The sequence below is a fragment of the Peromyscus maniculatus genome, chromosome 11 (genome assembly GCF_049852395.1).
Source record: "Peromyscus maniculatus bairdii isolate BWxNUB_F1_BW_parent chromosome 11, HU_Pman_BW_mat_3.1, whole genome shotgun sequence".
NCBI classification, from domain to species: domain Eukaryota; kingdom Metazoa; phylum Chordata; class Mammalia; order Rodentia; family Cricetidae; genus Peromyscus; species Peromyscus maniculatus.
In genome coordinates, this window is record NC_134862.1 from 42,734,551 (window position 1) to 42,752,425 (window position 17,875).

The following is a 17,875-nucleotide window of genomic DNA, read 5'->3' on the forward strand; positions in this document are numbered from 1 at the left end:
CTGGGCCCAGACTCCTAGCACCCACAAAAAAGCCTGGTGTGGCTGGGCTCACACCTGTACCCCAGCACTGTGATAGGAGGCGGAGACTGGATTACCGGGCCATCAGCCCAGCCCCCAGGTTCAGTGAGAACCTGTTCAGTGAAAGATCCTGTCCCAAGGGAATAAGGCAGAAGTGATGTTAAAACAGAACACCTAAGTTCCTCTTCTGGCCTCTGCACAGGATCACTTTGCACACACACACACACACACACACACACACACACACACACACACACACACGAAACCATCTCAGGAGGAGGCCAGCCCCTCTCCTCAGAGGAGACAGTGGGGCTCCACGTGTTTCAGATAGGTCTCATTTTGTCCCCATTTCCATTTCCACCCACATGCAGCCCAGGCAGCCGCCCCTACTGGTCGCTCAGGTTGAACAGGGAGTGTACTGGTTGCTGGTATTTTCCCTTAAAGCATCTTGGCAGGATTCCTGGCAGTTTAGATCCTTGGATATCACTGGCTGGGCAGGTGGCTGTGCTTTATCAACAGGATGAGTCTTACAGGTGTTTCACAAGGCCCAGGAAGAAGTTTGTTCCCTGGCCCCTGCCTTCCCCAATTCAGGGACTAAGGGACTCATTCTATTTGCTTATTAGACGGGGGCCAATTGACCACCAAATGTAGCTTTTCCTGCTAGATGTATACAGGATGGAAGGAGGCAAATAAGCTGTATACTGCTGGTTTCTGCTTCTTTATTTACCTGGAAAACGGACTTGCATAGATCTGACGGTCAGAGCCAGCCTCTGAACACTGGCAGAGTTCCCTTCCAGGCAGAATGATGTAATGGAAAGAGCTCAGGTCGGGCACACTAATGGGCAGGCCCTTCTTAGCCACCACCTCGTGACCAGCCCTTTCTCTCTCTCTGCCTCAGTTTCCTAAATTTAAGACAGGAGGATTAGCCCAGATGGCCCCAGAGGCATTTTGGAAGCTCACCATCTGTTAGCTGGTTCTTCTGGGTTCGGCAGCTCGGATACTGGAAGGGTCCCTGGTTGGTTTGTTTTCCAAAAAGATCCCCACTTGACGCGCCTTACTGTTGCTTAGTGTTATTTACTGTGCAAATTCCATTCAAAAGTACAGGATTATGGCTGGAATTAAGAGCTGTCCCTAACCACGACGGTCCCAGGCAGTGTTCAAGCATTAGCCAAGCCGCTAGCCCCAGACAAGTGCTGTGGCTTTCAAGTTAAGTAAGATGGAGGCCTCCCCTTGGGCTGTGCACGGCGGATGAGTAAATCAGTCATTTCACTGCACTGTGATGAATACTACTATAGCCTGTTTATAAGGTACAGAGAGTGGCCGTATAAACCTGGGGTGGAGTCCTCTGTGCTCTCCAGGAGGAAGTGTCGCTGAAGGGATGAGTGGATCCCTTACCTGAGTGGAATGGGGACAAATCTCTTAGATCACAGTGTCTGCTCAACAGATCCCTGGCCCCTGTCATTCCACACATCTTCTCCCTTAAAGGCAAACATTTCTCCTAGCGCCTACCTAGTAAATCCCTTGGGGTCTGGCATGTGATTGGAACTGTGGGCACTAAATTGGAGTCCCTGGAGCAGGTTTTGAGAAGGCTGGAAAGCTGGATGGCCTTTGGTATTGCCCTCGGAGGCAGAAGAACTATGGGCTCCCACATTATATTTTATTCGCCAGTTTGGAATGTTGGAAACCCGCATTCAGTTCACACATGCATATATATCCCTTTGCTTTCATTGTCTCCTTTTTCTTTTTCTTTCTGGTGCAGGGTGGGGAAAATGAATTGGAGGGACCTCGAGGCGGTCGGAGTCTGAGAAACCTCTGCAGTCACGGCAGGCTTCTTGGAGACGGTGTCAGGCAGGAAAGGTGTGGACTAGCTGGACTAGTTAGGTTAGACACCTTAGCTGGAAGGGCCTCCTCGATCCCGGGCTGCACTCGGCCGGCCGGCCGCGCCACCCTTCCCGCGTTCGACCTTTGTTCCTGCGCTCAACTCCCACCCACCGAAGTGTGTGTTGTTATCACTTCCCCCTTTCTGCGCCGTGCGTGACTCGAGGCTCGCCCTCGGCGCCTGCTTCCCGGGCCGCGCGGGGCTGCGGGCGCATCCCGGGGCTGTGAAGTGTCCTCGGCGGCGCAGCCAGGCCCCGCCTCCGGCCCCGCAGTTCAAGTGCAGGCTCGGAGCGGCGAGCCGAGCGGGGCGCACCTCGGCGCAACCTGCGGGCTCCGGGGCAGAGCCTCTCCCCGGCGGCGCGCCGGCTGGCGGGAGCGGACGGAGGCCGGCGCTGCCCGTTAGCAGCCGCGGCGGCAGGAGCCTCCTAATTACTCACCGCGCTAATTGCCCAGCACTGAACTTCAGGAGCCGGTCTGAAGCGGAGCTCCGGGGCGCAAGAGGAGGCAGGAGGTGTCTGGGGCCGGGCCCCGCCAGGGTTAAGTGCCCGCCCGTCCCCGGCTGGGCGGCCAGCTCGCCTTCCGCGGGAGGCCGGAGTCATCGCCCCGGGGACCGGGAGGTGCGCCCGGACCACACCGGGCCCCCTCCCCCATCGCCGCCTCTAGGAGGCGCAGAAAGTGGGGGGGCGCCAGCCTGGCGCGGGGGGCGGGCGCGGAGAGCCAGAGGGGCTGCGAGGACACCGAGATGGCCGATGAGATCGACTGGCTGGACCTGCCAGGCCGATGGACCTACGGAGTGGACCGCGGCGGGAGAATCTTCTTCATCAAGTATGTAGTGCTCTTTCTCGCCACCCCCCACCCCTTTCCACTTTTTCTTTAAAAGTTGTCGGACTTGAACGGTGGCAGGGTTGGGGGTCAGGCTGGGGTGGTGGTGGTGGTGGAGGGAGTGGGGGTGACTAATAAGTTTATCAAGATACCTGTTTGAATGTGACTCCCGCCTTTTCCTCAATGGGTCAAAGTCCAGCTAAGGCTCACAGGCTTCCTTCCCTGAGCCGGAGAGAGGCAGGGCAGGCGAGGCGGCCTTGAGCCTCTTCCCCTGGCCGCCGCACCCCGCTGCAGGAGTCTTCCCAGCTCCCTACACTAAAAGGAAGCTAGGCGACTTCTTCCCTCCAGACTTGGGCAAAATGACAGCGTATGAGGCGCCCCTGCCTCTGCCACCTGCTCTCTGCGAGACTCCAGCCCTCAGCCCGGCAGCTCCTCCCCCTGCCTGCTGCTTCCCTGGGTCTGTGGTCAGGAAGGAGGCAGGAGCCCGAGGCTTGGAGCATTCTTTGCTGCTCTCAGTGATAAATTAGCACCGTTCTATTAATTTCATAAACCAAATGGCTGTGGCATAATCTCATTATAGCAAAGTGGCCCTGTTTGGCCCCTTTTCTGGCTGGCTTCTCTAACAGTCATCCTTTGCCAGGCAAGAAATCTCCCCGTGATATATAGCAAGTGTGGACAGCACCGCAGTTTGGACTGTTCCCACACTTGACAAGCTTCCTCTTCCTCAAGACAGCCACTCAGAGAACATCAGGGCTGAAGGGAACACAGGGGCAGCCCCCCGCCCCAGCATGGTTAGCACAGGACCTCTGACGGTCTGGAGAGATGCACAGTATCCGGACAGGACCCCTCGGCGCAGGGACAGCCCCAGCCCACTTTCTCTTTTCCAGGGGCTGCCGCATCCACGGATGCTGTTTGGGGTTTCTGTTTCCACACTTGCTTAGCACTTTTCTTTTGTCATTATCACCACTGTTTATCGTAATTGATGCGGAATTATACTATCTTAGCAGTCATTTCACGAAAGTTCTTGGCCCTGGGTTAGGGATCCTCCATAACAGAACTCCAGGATTGAAAAGAGGGCCGCTTTCCTCAGTGGCTTGAACCTGCAAAACCTCTAAGAACCGTCTAGGTGAAGTGTGGTAGAGTGTGCCTGTGGTCCCAGCTACTAAGGAGGCTGAGGCAGGGGGATCACTTGACCTAAGAGTTTGAGAGCAAGCAGGGCCTGTACCTCAAAACAAACAAACAAACAAACAAACTAAGAAATCATCTGGGGAGCTTACTGAAAAGACTCATTCAGGGCTGGGTGTGGTGGCGCACACCTTGGATCAGGGGATCTCTGAGTTCCAGGCCAGCCAAGGTTACATAGTAAGACTGTCTCAAAAAAAAAAAAAAAAAAAAAAAAAAGCAAAGACTGATCCCTGAGTCGTCCGTTCCCCATCCCACCCCTCTTTCTATTCTGAGCAGAGACAGCCCAATGGGCTGAATCCTTAAGAGCTCCTGATGTGGTGACCCCGAGTTGGCCTCCCAATTTCCTCCCAGTCTTCCCTTTAATTGCACAGTCTCACATGGAGCTTTTTACCCTTTCCACCAATACAAAAATAAAAACAATAAGCTACATGCTTTGCGTGTAAGGTGGTGGAGAGATCTCGGAATAACATGGTATACTGGGGAGGCATTTACGTGTGTGATGCTGCTGCCTATGGGACCCAGGAGGGAAACTAAGATGGAGACTGAGGAGGCTATCCTCGGAATAAGTGCCGGACTGAAGCTGAACAGGAAGGGAAGAGTACAGTGGCCTTGGGCAGTGGGAGGTCTCGTAAGAAAGGCAGGGTGGGCTGGAGGCAAAGGTACCTGGAACCCTCTTGGGTTACAGTGGAGATGGAGGGGCAGCTTCTGGGGGGGGGTGCAGAGAAAACAGGACAGAAAAGCAGGAATGCACGAGCAAGGCCCAATATGTTAGCCAAGGGGTTGCAACTCTATCCTGCAAGAGACAGAAAGCTACAGGCGACTTTACCCCAGGGCTGGACACTGCAGGATCTGCATCCAGGAGGATCCCTCGGGCAGCTGTGAGGGCTGGGAGATGTAGGTGGGGTGCTGCAGAATAGAATGTGGCTAGGACACTGCTGTGCAGGCTGGAAGTCTGAGACAGCTGTTGGGGCCTGAGCGGAAGCGGGGGAGAATGGAGCTGAAAAGTGAGAGAGCAGAGGAGCATCTCTAAGAGTGTCCCTGTGTGTGTGTGTGTGTGTGTGTGTGTGTGTGTGTGTGTGTGCGTGCACGTGCGTGTGCGTGCGCGTGCGTGTGCGTGTGCGTGTGTGTGTGTGTGTGTGTGTGTGTGTGTGTGTGTGTGTGTAGGCTGGAGAGATGGCTCAGCAGTTAAGAGCACTGACTGTTCTTCCAAAGGACCTGGGTTCAATTCCCAGCACCCACATGGCAGTTCACAACTGTCTGTAACTCCAAGATCTGACACCCTCGCACAGACATGCATGCAGGCAAAACGCCAATACACCTAAAATAAAAACAAATAAATTATTAAAAAAATAAACTCATTTAAAAAGCTGGGCGGTGGTGGCATACGCCTTTCATCCCAGCACTTGGGAGGCAGAGGCAGGCGGATATCTGTGAGTTTGAGGCCAGCCTGGTCTTCAGAGCAAGTTCTAGGACAGGCTCTAAAGCTACACAGAGAAACACTGTCTTGAAAACAAGAACAACAATAACAACAAAAAGAATGCCCCTATGGCTGAATGTGGGGAAGGGAAGAGGTACCTCATAATGTCTCACTTGATTGGTGGAGATCAAGACTAGATGAGGAGCCCAGCTCGTGTGTATGTTGAGGGGGCATAAGTTCAATGGTGAAATGTTGAACTTGAGGTCCCTGTGTGCCCATAGGGTTGTGTAGCAGCATTATCTGGCATTTGAGATAAGTCTGGGCTAAGAGGGTCCTCTAGGAGCTGCCCTGCAGAGGTGGGACCTCCCAGAGTGTGAGCAAGGGGACAGAAAGATAGCCAGGCAGCGTCAGTCTTTAAGGAGAGAAGAACTTGGGAAGGAATTAGGAACCAAGAGGGTCAGAGGTGAGCAACGCTGGGATTGGAGAAGAGAGAAGACGCAGAGCTTGAGAAGGAATTAGGAAGCAATGATCAATAGTGGTCAAATCAACACAGCAGAAAAGCCCAAAGGGCCAGAGGTTAGGAAGTGGCTGCTGTGTGGGAGGGCTGTCCTTAGTGGAGAGTGGGTTCAGGGAGGCTGGGAACAGAGACCAGAATAATGGGCATCGGTGAGCAGGATGCCGGCAAGCAGGGGGAGCGGGAAGGCTCTCCCGGGAGGGATGCTGGATTGAGGAGGGTGCAGAGAGGAAGTGGGAGGGGGAGGAAGGTGTCAGTGAGAGGGCGATGGGGAACTGTGCCCGCCTGAGACCGAGGAGAGGCTGCTGCGTGCCACAGGGAGATGCACTTCATGATTCAGGCTGGCGCTCTCCATAGATGAGGGGCTATAAAACATGGGCAAGAGTACGGAGATAGCCTGAGGAGAGTATTAGCCTCAGAGGAGAGAAGACTCACTTCTCCAGTGTAGAAACAGGAATGAAAGGGTAGGCGAGGAACTGAGTATGTTTGCAGGCGGGGCAGATATTCGGGGGAACCTGATGGTTTTGACTTGTTCTTCAGTAACGGGCTGTAGAGAGTGCAGTGTGGTAGGGTATGTAGGCGAGGCAGGCTGGGGCTCAAGGCTGGTGGGGGAGGCCCTAGAACTAGAGTGGCTACCCACTGACAGCCCTGAGGAAGGACATAGTTCTACCCGGAGCCTGGCTTTGTAGTGGCGCCAGCCCAGGTCTAGCTGTCCCATCAGTCCTAAGGCCAGGCAAACCCCAGCCGCCTTGTTCTGGGCCAGGCTGACAAGGGGAGGTGACAGAGGGAGCTGAAGGCTGTGGTGGAAAAGCCATCCTGTGATGGGGCGATCTGCGGCGTCCAGGTGATGTGGGGATGGAGGGGAAGTCCGGGGAGAGCAACTGTGGGAGAGGAGAGGAGCGTCCCCGCAGCATAAGAGGCTGAGGACACTGGCTCCCTCACGTCTTCTTAACATTCCTGGCCTTCTTCTCTGGCTTCTAACCAGCACAAACCCAGACCCAAGGCCCCACTGTTAGAGGCCATCTCCTGCCAGTGACTCCGGAGTGTAAGAGGTCACTAGAATTGTGACTTAGTTTCTTCTCTGCTTAATAGAGGGCTGGGTGAGTTGGAGAGTCTCTCTGTACAGCAGGTGTCCAGCTGCAGAGAAAAATTAATGAAGTTGCTGGATGTGGTGGCACGTGTCTATAATCCCAGCGCTCGGGAAGCAGAGGCAGGCCGATCTCTGTGAGTTCGAGGACAGCCTGGTCTACAGAGTGAGTTCCAGGGCTGTTACATAGAGAAACCCTGTCTTGAAAAACAAAACAAACAAAAGTTAATGAAGTCAAAAGAAGAAATAAAAGGGCACATGTCCCCTCAGAGCCCACAGATGTTCACAGCAGCTTTGCTTGTGTTGGCGCCCAAGCTGGGAACGACTTGTATGCCCGTCTCACGGGAGTGGGTGGGCACACGGGCGCACCCTTCATGAACTGGCAAAGGGCCATTCGTGAATTACTGACACAACAGTGTGGAAGAAAGGAAAAGGGAAGGAAGTTGAGAGAGAGAGAGGTCTGGCTTGTGTGATTCCTTCTGTGTGTGTCCAAAGCACATGGGTGTGGCTGGGGGTGGGGAGAGGGGGAGAGGAAAGGGAGAGATAGGAAGACCCAGGAGGGTAGACAGGGCTGGGAGTCAGGACGCACAAGGGGGCACACAGAGTTGGGGGTTCACTATCTTGATTTGGTGGCAGTTTTCAAGGTGTTCTTCACATCTATCAGAACATTAATTTATACACGCACGCACGCACGCACGCACGCACGCACGCAGTTTCTTGTCAGTCTTACTACAGTAAAAGTTGAGTAGACTGTTTGTGGGTTTTATGCATGTCAGTACCCCCACCCCCACCTTGTCCATCCTGAAATGGCCACAACTGGCAGGCAGGAGCTTCATGTTGGGACACATCTGGAAGAATTAGTGTTCCTTGGGTGGTGGGGTTGGAGAAAACCCGTGAGTGAGTTCCTGTGCCCTCAGATCGACAGTGTTGGGGAGCCCACCTCACTGGATGTAAGATATTGGAAGCAAATGGGGTATGGGCAGTGGGCAGGTCTGAATTCTGGCTCCGTCACTTTCTAGTGTGACCTGGGCAAGTTACATAACTTATCTGAACCTCAGATTCAAAATCTGTCCATTTTTTTTTCCTTTTTGGTATTGGGGGTGGAATCCAGGGCCTTGTGCATGCAAGACAAGCTCTCTGCTATAGCTCCGTCCTCGATCTTTATTTATTTATTTTTAATTAAAATTTATTTATTTATTTATTTATTTATTTATTTATTTATTTATTTATTTGAGACAGGGTTTCTCTGTGTAGTTTTGGTGCCTGTCCTGGATCTCGCTCTGTAACCCAGACTGGCCTGGAACTCACAGAGATCCTCCTGGCTCTGCCTCCCGAGTGCTGGGATTAAAGGCATGCGCCACCACCGCCTGGCCCTTTTTTATTTTTTGAGACAGCATTTCAAAATGCTGTGTAGCTCTGGCTGGCCTGGCACTCGATGTGTAGATCAGGCTGGCCCCCAACTCCGAGAGGTTGTCTGCTTCTGCCTTCCAAGTGTTGGAGTTAAAGGCATGTGCCGCCACACCCAACTTTCTGTGAGATATTTTTACGTGAAGGGAATGCAGGGAATCTTCACAGTGACCACCTTCACAGAGGCCACCTGAGGAGCTGCTTGTTAGAGGTCCTCGTGGTCACTCTCAGGTGGCCTCTTCAGTGAGTTGGGCAAGGGCAGGGGCATTCCTTCCATTGTGGTAGCGCTGCACCTGCAGCCTCCACCCGGGGTCTGGTCTGTGTTCCTGCTGCTTCGCGGTGTGTCTACGCGTTGTCTGTGTTCCTGCTGGACCAGTGGATTCTTCAAAGCCACAATTAGATGCTGCTCACCTCTGCAGCATCAGGGTTGGCTTTGCAGATATGAATACACACAAATGCGTGGCAGGGTGGGCATGGCCATCTCAGGAGGGGAGAGCGCTGCTCCAGGAAGCCTTTTGTGAACCTGACCCTTCTTTTTGGTCCTCCCATAGTGATGAGGAGAAGTCAACCAGCTGGGTGCACCCTGGTACGGACTCACCCATCCAGAGTGGATACAATTCCAGCCCAGGTAAGGAGTCACCACCTGCAGTTGTAACCTGTGCAGTTAATGAGGAGACGACAGCTTGAGCTGATCACAGGAACTCTTGGCCCCAGACCAGCTTTAACTTCTCCTTTGCCCTGGGTATACTCATCCTAGCCTCCGGACGGCCCCTGGGGAGTAGAACAGGACACCTGTAAGGGGTGCATTTCCACAGATCTTAAAGGGCAGATCGACCTGAAAGTTGCTGCTCTCCTGAGGCTCCGGACTGGGCAGACCCCAGCCACCGTGCTCCATGCTAAGTTGGACTGATTTCCATCTGTGCTACTTCATACAGCTGTCCTTAGCCATGTGGGCTAGTGAGCAATGGGAATGTGGTTTGTCTACAGTGGACTGGAAGTCGTTTCAATCAATTTAAATGCAAATAGCCCTTGGTGGCTGGTGGAACTCCTTCATCTGAGAAGAAAGAGGCCAAGGCTAACACTGGTCTCCTCCTTGCCCTCTTGGGTCTCCCAGGCTAGTAGGAAAGGTGGGGTGTGTACAGGCCAACGCCACGTAAGACACAGCTGGAGAATTAGTTCAGCCAGGGTTACAGGAGGAGAGAGCCTGGAGGCCTGGGGGGCTGCGAGCGAATGAGAGACCTTCCTCTAGGGTGAGAGGCCGGAAGGGAGGGGGGCAGGAACAGTACTGGGGGACAGTCTCCTGGCCCTTCACAGCCTGTACCTGGCCAGACACCAGCCTCCGTCACTCACAGGGCGCAGCTAGCTCTGCTGGACTCATTGGCAAGGTTTGACCTGGCCTGAGCCTACTTACTTATTTAGATCTTGCCTGGGGAATCAGAGTTGAAGGAGGCTTCAGGGACCGTGGAGTGCAACTTTTGCATTTTAGGGGAGGAAGTGGAGGACAGAGAGGAACTACTTGGCTCCAGGCCACCTGGCTAATAAGTGAAGTGGGGTCATGGTGAAAGGCACATTGAGAGGTGCAGAGACCTAGTTCCGGCGGCGGCGGCTCTCTTTGCCCTTAGTCGTGGGCAGGGGCTTGGCTCCTCTGGGACTCGGTTTCTAATCTGTGTAAATGGGAGAGGATTATAAACCTTACAAAGTGGTAGCAAGCAAGCGCCATGCAAAAAAAAGCTGGCACCCCAAGAGGTGTGTGTGTGGGGGGAGTTGCAGTTGCCACTGTCCGGTCTCGAACTCAAGTGAAGTGAGACCACCTGCCGCTGTGCCACAGCTGGTTTCTTCTGCTGGTTGGTTGTGCTGGGTCAAGGCCTCAACAGCTCTAGTTGAGGGCAGCATCGCCCTAGGTTGGACTTAGAAGGTTCTCAAGAGCCCGGGGGACAGTTCTTTCCGTGTTGGTGGCAGCCTGACTGGCTGTCCGAGGCTGGGAAGGAGTTAAGATGCCCCCGAAGCTTGCTGGGAGGGCAGCTGCCTGAGTGGGCACTCCGCCTGGACAGGAACATAAGCGCTCTTGGTGTTGCCCGGGCAGAGAGGGCAGTGTGGAGGGAAGTTGCTGGAAAAGGCAGAGGACAGAAACCACCCTGGCCCCTTTCCCAGCACATCACAGTGGCAGGATTATTTATGATTCTGACCCAATGGGGATCCCTCTACTTAGGGAGGCTGCCAACCCACACACACACCCTTCTGAATGGGAGCGTCCTCCCACGGGGACCGAGGGGAACAAGTAGCATTTATGGAGCCACACAGAGGCAATGTAGGCTTTGGAGGTGGCAGACCAGCACTCACACCCCGGCCCAGACACTTCCTGTGTGACCTCAAGCAAGTTGACTAACCTCTCTGGGCCTCAGTTTCCCTCTTGGTCTGACCCCCGGTACATTGCATACTGTACATTAGATAGACTCGTAGAGGGGCCGCACGTGTCTGAGAAGGGACACCCCACCGAGTGGCAGCTGCTGAGATGGTATGGCATTCCTCTGGGCCCGTTCCTGAGGGGCCAGGAGCCGAGTCCACCGTCTCATTCTGCTGAAACGGCAGCAATAATGGAAACACAGGATCTTCATAAACACAAGGGACTAAAATGATGGGTCCAAGCCGGGCCAGCCACTCCCCCGGACTCAGGCCCTGCTCTTTGCTCTGTGTGTCACCTGCAGCAGGTGGCAAGACAATGCAAGAGTCAGACTAGCACAGGGTGGCTGTGTCTTGAAACCCCCTGCCCCAGGCAGGCGTTTGGACTGACCAAGAGAGAAGCAGTGAGTGCCGAGAGAATCTGCTCCCATTTTCCAATAGGTCAGCCAGGGGCCTCCTGCTCCCTGTAAGAGGAGTGATCACCACTGGCCCTGGCTGGTGTAGATTCTCTCAAGGTTCTCTCCTGTGGGGTGGGGGAAATCTCTGTGCTGGGAAGGTGGGACCTGGATAGTATGTCTCTTTTGGTGGCGTGAGCAGTGTGCTGGCCAGTCTGATGTCAACTTGACTCACGCTGGAGTCATGTGAGAGGAGGAAGGCTCAGTTACGAAAATGTCTGCAAATAAGATAGGGCTGCAGGCAAGCCTGTAGGGCATTTTCTTAATTAGTGATTGATGTCAGACCGTTCAGCCCATGGTGGGCGGTGCCATCCCCGGGCTTGTGGTCTTGGGTTCTGTAAGAAAGCCAAGATGAGCAAGCCAGTAAGCAGCAGCCCTCCATGGCCTCTGCATCAGCGCCTGCCTCCAGGTTCCTGCCCTGTTTAAGTTCCTGCCTCCACTTCCTTTGAGGATGAACAGTGACATGGAAATGTAAGCCAAATAAACCCTTTCCTCCCCGAGTAGCTTTGGTCATGGTGTTTCATCGCAGCAGTAGTAACCCTGAGACAGCAGGTGAATCGGGACCTAACCAGGCTCTCTGGAGATGGTGTCCATAGTGCCACCTGGCCAAGGTCACCTTCCTCAGTGATTCTGCCATTGACCTCTTGAGCTTCTCTGTGGTTACTTTTTTTTTTTTTTTTTTTTTTTTTTGCAGAGATGCCATTGAAATTCAAAAGCCAGTCTCTGTTTCCTGAGACCTGTTTCCCAGGGCCTCAGTGCCTGTGGCAAAGTAGTTTGGAGGTCCTAACACTGGCCTGGCATTCAGAGACTTGTGTCCCAGTTAGATCTTGGGTGCTAAGGACCTTTGAATCCTGGGGCCACCCACTCTTGGCACCAGCCTTGACCTCTGTGATGAGAGGATCAGAGGACCCTGAGGACCTTCCAGGACAAGCATCTGTGGGTTCCCTGCTGTGTGTCTCAGGGTCTGGCTCTAGAGGTGGCCCAGTACAGATGCTCAGAGCAGGTCTGGGGGGTAAATGAGAAATTCCGTCAAGCAGTGGTTCGTTTTGTTGCCTTGCTCTCTCGTGAGCTCGTTGCCAGAGGACCCCTCTATCTCCAGTCTTCTCTCTCCTCATCGATGAAGGCTTGGATGTTAGAAATAATAGACAAAGGAAGTTGTGAAAGGTACACTGGCTGCTTGGACACTGGGCCTTCCTCTGGAGTTTTTCTGCCATTCCAGGCCCCTGGCTCCGGGGTAGAGAAGAGTAGCTGTTTCCCGGACTTCTCAAGTTATGGTTTTGCTTCCTTGTAGGTTTGCCTAAGGGCTGGGAGATGGATTCAACCCCGGAAGGAGCTGTATACTTCATCAAGTGAGTAGATCGCTTCTTTTTTTTTTTTTTTTTTTTTTTTTTAACCTCACCTTTTGGTCTGGCTTTCCTCTTAGTCATGGATGCCTCCTAGGAAGGGAGGTGGCTGAAGGATCTGGTATATCACCTTAGGTACAGCCACCGGGTCTGTGGGTGGCCAGAGACACCGAGAGGCATGTGTCATTTGGCCTGTGACTAGCGTCGGTTACAGAAAGGTTTCTGTGGTAGGGGTCGCGGCGTTCTGGGCTGGGCTGACCCAGCAGAATGACTGACTCGTCTCACGTGTAGGAGAGACCGTCATAGACGAACTAGGCAGGAGTTGAGGGGACAGAGATGGGCACTGAGGTGTGAGGTGGGGTGTGGAATGCGGGGGGAGGGGGGCAGTTCTTGGGAGGAAACAGGCTCGCAATGGCAAGGCTGGGCCCAGCTGCTCTTCTTCTTCCGGATGGGCCTCTGTGGCCCCTTGAGACACGAGGTGATCTTGTTCTTCTAAGGGATTGGCCCGGTCATGTGAGCATTGAGTCTTGACTCTGGAGTGGCTGAGGGTAAGCCTTGGGAACTGCCTGGCTAGAGGCAGGCAGGCAGAGGATGCGACTTCCAGTTTTGGAGGTCCACAGCCACACACTTGGACTCATTTCCTGGAACTCAGTGTCTGTCTGTCTGTCTGTCTCTACATCTCAGGTCTAGCTTCCTGCCAGAAGTGAAACTCTCTGTGCCCAAGCCTGTGGGCGTCTGGCCCGAACCACCCCTGTATTCTGCAGCCACCAAAGAGTCCCAGTGCCCACTACCCTGGAGAAGGGGTGCTGTCGCTGCCAGAGAGAGCCATGGCTTCTAAAGAGGAAGGAAAGCTCTCCTTTGTTTGAAATCCTCATCCCTATCATGGCCTGGTGGTGCTGGCCTGTAATCCTGGCTACTCAGGAGACAGGCAGGCGGATCCCCAATTAAAGGCCCACCTAGGCTGCATACTAAGTTCTAGGCCAGCCTGGGTAACTTAGGGAGATACAGCTCCGTGGTGGACACTTGTTTAGCATTTGTGAGGTTCAGTACTCTTCCTCCTACTTATAATAATTATAATAGTAATAATGATGATAACAACAATTAAAAAAATGTTCACCCCTAAGGACAACTAGGTGTCATTTTTTTTTCAGTCCCTGCCTCAGAACCAGCCAGCACAGACATCAGCTTGATTATTGACCAGATATATGTTATTTATTTACTTTATGTGTATGGGCGTTTTGCTTGCATGTGTGTCTCTACCACATGTGTGCAGAGGCAATAATCTCCCAGGAGCGTTACAGATGGCTGTGAGCCACCACGTGGGTGCTGGGACTCGAACCTGGGTCGTTTGGAAAATCAGTCAGTGCTCCTAACCACTGAGTCATCTTTCCTCCACCTCCCCTCTTCTGAGACAGAGTCTCATTAGTTAGCCCTGAGTGGTCTGGAACTTGCTATGTAGACCAGGCTAGCCTTGACCTCACAGAGTTCCACCTGCCTCTGCCTTCCAAATATGGGGGTTAAAGGTGTGCCCCCCCCTGCCCGGCAGTGGTAACTATATTTTTAAAGGAAAAAAAAAAAAAGCCTTTCTGCACATGACCTCTTTGGAAATTGCTCGTTGTCACGTGATTCCACAGCTAAGCCTCTGTCTGTGGGGTACACCCAGTGCTGGCTTCACCGAAACACCCTCTGCCTCTCCCGTTCTTAGGAACAGCATCTTGATATTTGTTTGGTGAGCATCCAGTTGTGGGTTTGTTTACTCATGTTGCTTCGTCTCATTCATCCTTCAAGTTTGCCGCCGAGAGGCTGGAGAGATGGTTCAGCAGTTAAGAGCCTATGCTACTCCCCCAGAGGACCCAAGAGTGACCCCCAGCACCCCCATCAGGCGGCTCACAGCGGCCTGTAACTCCAGCCCCAGGGGACTCATGTGCCCATACCCACACACAGACAAATAATTTAAAATAATAAAAAGGAACCTAAAAAAAAATCACCACCTATAGCCGGGCGGCGGTGGCGCACGCCTTTAATCCCAGCACTCGGGAGGCAGAGCCAGGTGGATCTCTGTGAGTTCGAGGCCAGCCTGGTCTACAGAGCGAGATCCAGGACAGGCACCAAAACTACACAGAAACCCTGTCTCGAAAAACAAAACAATTACCCCCTAAGATGGGGTGCCCTGCCACCTCTGTGGCCTTCTCTCCCACAGCTGTGTTATGCTGACATTCACCTTTCTTCCCTTTCCTCACACCACACCCAGACCCACCGCAGGACCTTTGCACATGCCGTTCCCTCTGTCTGGAGCGCTTTCTCTTCCTCCTGTGCCCGGGTATCTGGCTCCTACTTGTCAGTTGGTTCTTTTGTGGTACTGGGGATGGAACCCGTGCCAGGCACAGCGCTGCCAAGCCCAGTGTCAGCTTGTCTACCTTTTGGTAGTATTCTGGTGCTGAGCAATCTCTGAGAAAAGCCTCATCTCGTTTTCCATTAGCCTTGTATCTTTCCGCCACACTGTAGGAACCCAGGATTTACTGAAATGGGTGGATAGGTGGGGAAAAAACAGGATATAAATAAAAGCTCAATTAATTACTGCTGCAGACACCCTCTGCAACTTTCTCCAGAGCCCCTCCCTTCAGTGAGTGCCGACATGAATGGTTTCCTCTGCATCCCTCTTCTGGGCAGACCACCACAGCGGAGAGCCTCACCTTCCCTTCCCTGCCCCCCCCATAGCTCCATCACCCCTCCTCTCTCATAAGCTGCCGAGTTCCCAGCATCCCTGAGGCCACAGCCTGAGTTCATCCCTACCTAGACCTTTCTAATAGCTTCTCCATTGATTTCCTCCGCCCCTGGTCAGAATGCTGCAAGAATGCTCCCCCCAACCCCCAATATAAGGTGTTCGTGTCTTTCTCCGCTAAAACCCTCCCATATTTCCATTGCTTACAGGGTAAGGCCTAAATTCCATTTTCCAGCCTGTCCAGGGCGTCCTGACGGGGTTCCGCACTGTCCTCTCAGCCCTGCCTCCTAGTCACTAGACTCTGGGGTCCCCTCCTCCTACACCTGCTCTCCACCTGGGGAAGCTCTGTGCACGTTGCTCCCTCTCTGTGAGGACCGATCTCCTTGCCCCTCCCTGCTCTCCTCTGTGGGGAAGCCCCTGGGCATCACAATTGTTTATCTCCACACATACCAGCTTTCCTCCGTCAGCGATTCTCCATCGCTGGTACGCACCCGCGTCACTGGAGGGTTTCTGGAATCTAGATTGCTGGCCTTCCCTGGAGTTCCTCGCTCAACTTGACTTCTCAGGTTGAACAGGCTTCCAGCTGATCGGGACCTGCTGTTCCGGGGCCACCTTGAGAACCTTGAGACTCCTCATGGGGCAGGGATGACACAGGGATGCCTGTGACGTCTGGAGAGAGACACTATTGTCTGTGTGTATTATGATGAAATGTCCACAGCCTGCGACAGCAGTAGGCCCTCTCAGAGCTCAGGGCTTTCCTACATCACCTCATTTTGATCCTTTGGTAAGGGAGGCTCCGTCATCTCTGTTTTAGCAACTAGTAGGGAAACTGAGCGGTCTAGAAGTGTACAGAAATCCAACCCGGGAGGAGTTGCCGCGGGTGATTTCACTGCTGTGTTCTTACCATGATGCCGCAGCTGCCTTCAGCATCCTTGGTGCCTGGGGGCTTCACGCCCCTCACCAAATGAGCACACCAACGAATTAATGACTCCTGAACACCTTATTTTCTATGAACAGTCAAGTCTCACTAAGGCTTCTGGCATTTGATTGGGAGGTAAAGTAGAAACTATGAAGACCCCACACCTGGATCTCAAGAAGTAATTTTAAAAAAAAGTTGGATGTTCAGACAATTTGGGGAGATCTTTCTTCTAGCATGGAGAGTGGCGTTTCAAGGAGCAAATAGTGACATTCTCTGGGCTGGGTGTTTAGCAAGTCTGATAACTGTATTTCGTGAAGCCGGTCCCTTCATGGTATTTGGGAGGCAAGGTCTCATGGCACCTGCTACTGATGTATTGCTTCAGTGTGATGAGGTTTTAAATGTGTCATTTGCCAAGTGTGGAGGGGATGTGAGACGAGAAAAGGCTAGAGACACTGGTGGCTAGAGCTCATGGTGGGCCTGTGTGCACTTACCACACTATCCACAGGAGGGCAGCAGAGCACACTTGGTCCACAGACCAGGCCCTTCAAAAGGGTTTGGTGGGTGGTGATCCACTGCTGTAGCACTTGCCAGGAACTGGGGGGTAGGGGGTGGGAGGTGGAGGGGGCGTCTTGACTATCCCTTCCTGCGGTTCTGTTACTGTGGGTCTGGTGGACTTCTGAGCCAGCTGCGTGAAAGCTGGCCAATACGAAGTCTGGCCCCGCTCTCCTGCTTCCTTCACTAGCAGCCTGCTGTGGAAACAGGTCTCTTCTGTCTTCAGGAGTGCCTCTCCCTCCAGAGCTGTCAGGGCAGGAGCGCTGGCAGAGAGGTGGCCCACACCCTGATAACGCTCGCTGCTCCTCCACCCAGGGAGCCCCGCCCAGCCCCGAGCACTCCTTCCTGTTCTGGTCTGAATACTTCCTGCCGGAAGGAGCCAAGTGGGCAGCTGGACACCTTCTTGGACCTCTGGTGTACCGAGGAGCTGCTCCGGTCCACCAGGGATTGCTGGGAGGCAGACATGCAGAAGCCAGGGCTCTGGCCACAGGTGTTCAAGCCTGTGTAGTTCACTAGAGGCTGTGCAGGTCACCAAGAGTCCAGCAGATCCTCAGCCTGAGGGTCCCCAGAGGAGACACTCTAGGCCCTAAGGTGGAGCCACCAAGAACTGTTCTGCTGTCCTTTGGACAGGATGGACGAGAGAAGCCACGGGGCAGCAATTCTGGCAGAGTGGACCTGTCAGCTCTGTCCCGAGAAAGGCAAATGTCACTCGAGACAGGAAAGAATGGGACAGATAAGCAGAGAAGGCAAGGGATGATCTGGGGTGCAGACAAACCTCATTTACAGATGAGGAAAACTGAGGCCCAGCAGTCAAGTGCCCAGGGCAAAGGTGCTGCTTTAGTCAGGGGTGGAGCTGAGTCTGGAACCCGAGTTATCCATCCGACATCCCCCTGATTCCCAGATGGTGTGGTCTGAGTGAACGAGGCCAGGGTGGCCAAGATCTCTCTCTGGGTGAGAGCTAGGCACTGAGAGGCATTTAAGTCCATCAGTTTAGTGACCACCAGGACCATGTGGGGAGTGAGAAATAGGGATGATCTTTGAAGGGCTGTGAAGAGTGAGTGAGGTGAGCTTGGACCTGGAGCAGGAAGGCAGGAGGACCACAGAGGCGCTTTTGTGGGGGGATCCTCCTTCCTCAGGCCTCCTCCTCAGCCTTTCC

The 17,875-nt window shown here is 53.6% G+C and overlaps 1 protein-coding gene across 22 annotated transcripts in view; it reads left to right on the forward strand.

Moving 5' to 3' along the window:
- Nucleotides 1-2,577: 2,577 nt before the first annotated feature.
- Nucleotides 2,578-17,875, forward strand: part of Plekha6 (pleckstrin homology domain containing A6) — a 139,162-nt gene continuing 123,864 nt past the window's right edge. For 15 of the 22 annotated variants that reach the window (XR_013043251.1, XR_013043252.1, XR_013043253.1 and 12 more), the window contains exons 1-3: nucleotides 2,579-2,721; nucleotides 8,880-8,956; nucleotides 12,475-12,532. Coding sequence is in view for 17 of the 22 variants with exons in the window: in XM_015986721.3 (XP_015842207.3) it covers nucleotides 2,639-2,721; nucleotides 8,880-8,956; nucleotides 12,475-12,532 (218 nt within the window). In the remaining 5 variants the exon portion in view is untranslated. Of the gene's footprint in view, nucleotides 2,722-8,879; nucleotides 8,957-12,474; nucleotides 12,533-17,875 lie in introns of all 22 variants that reach the window. The other 7 variants (XM_076547386.1, XM_076547391.1, XM_006993229.4 and 4 more) reach the window with 2 other exon arrangements.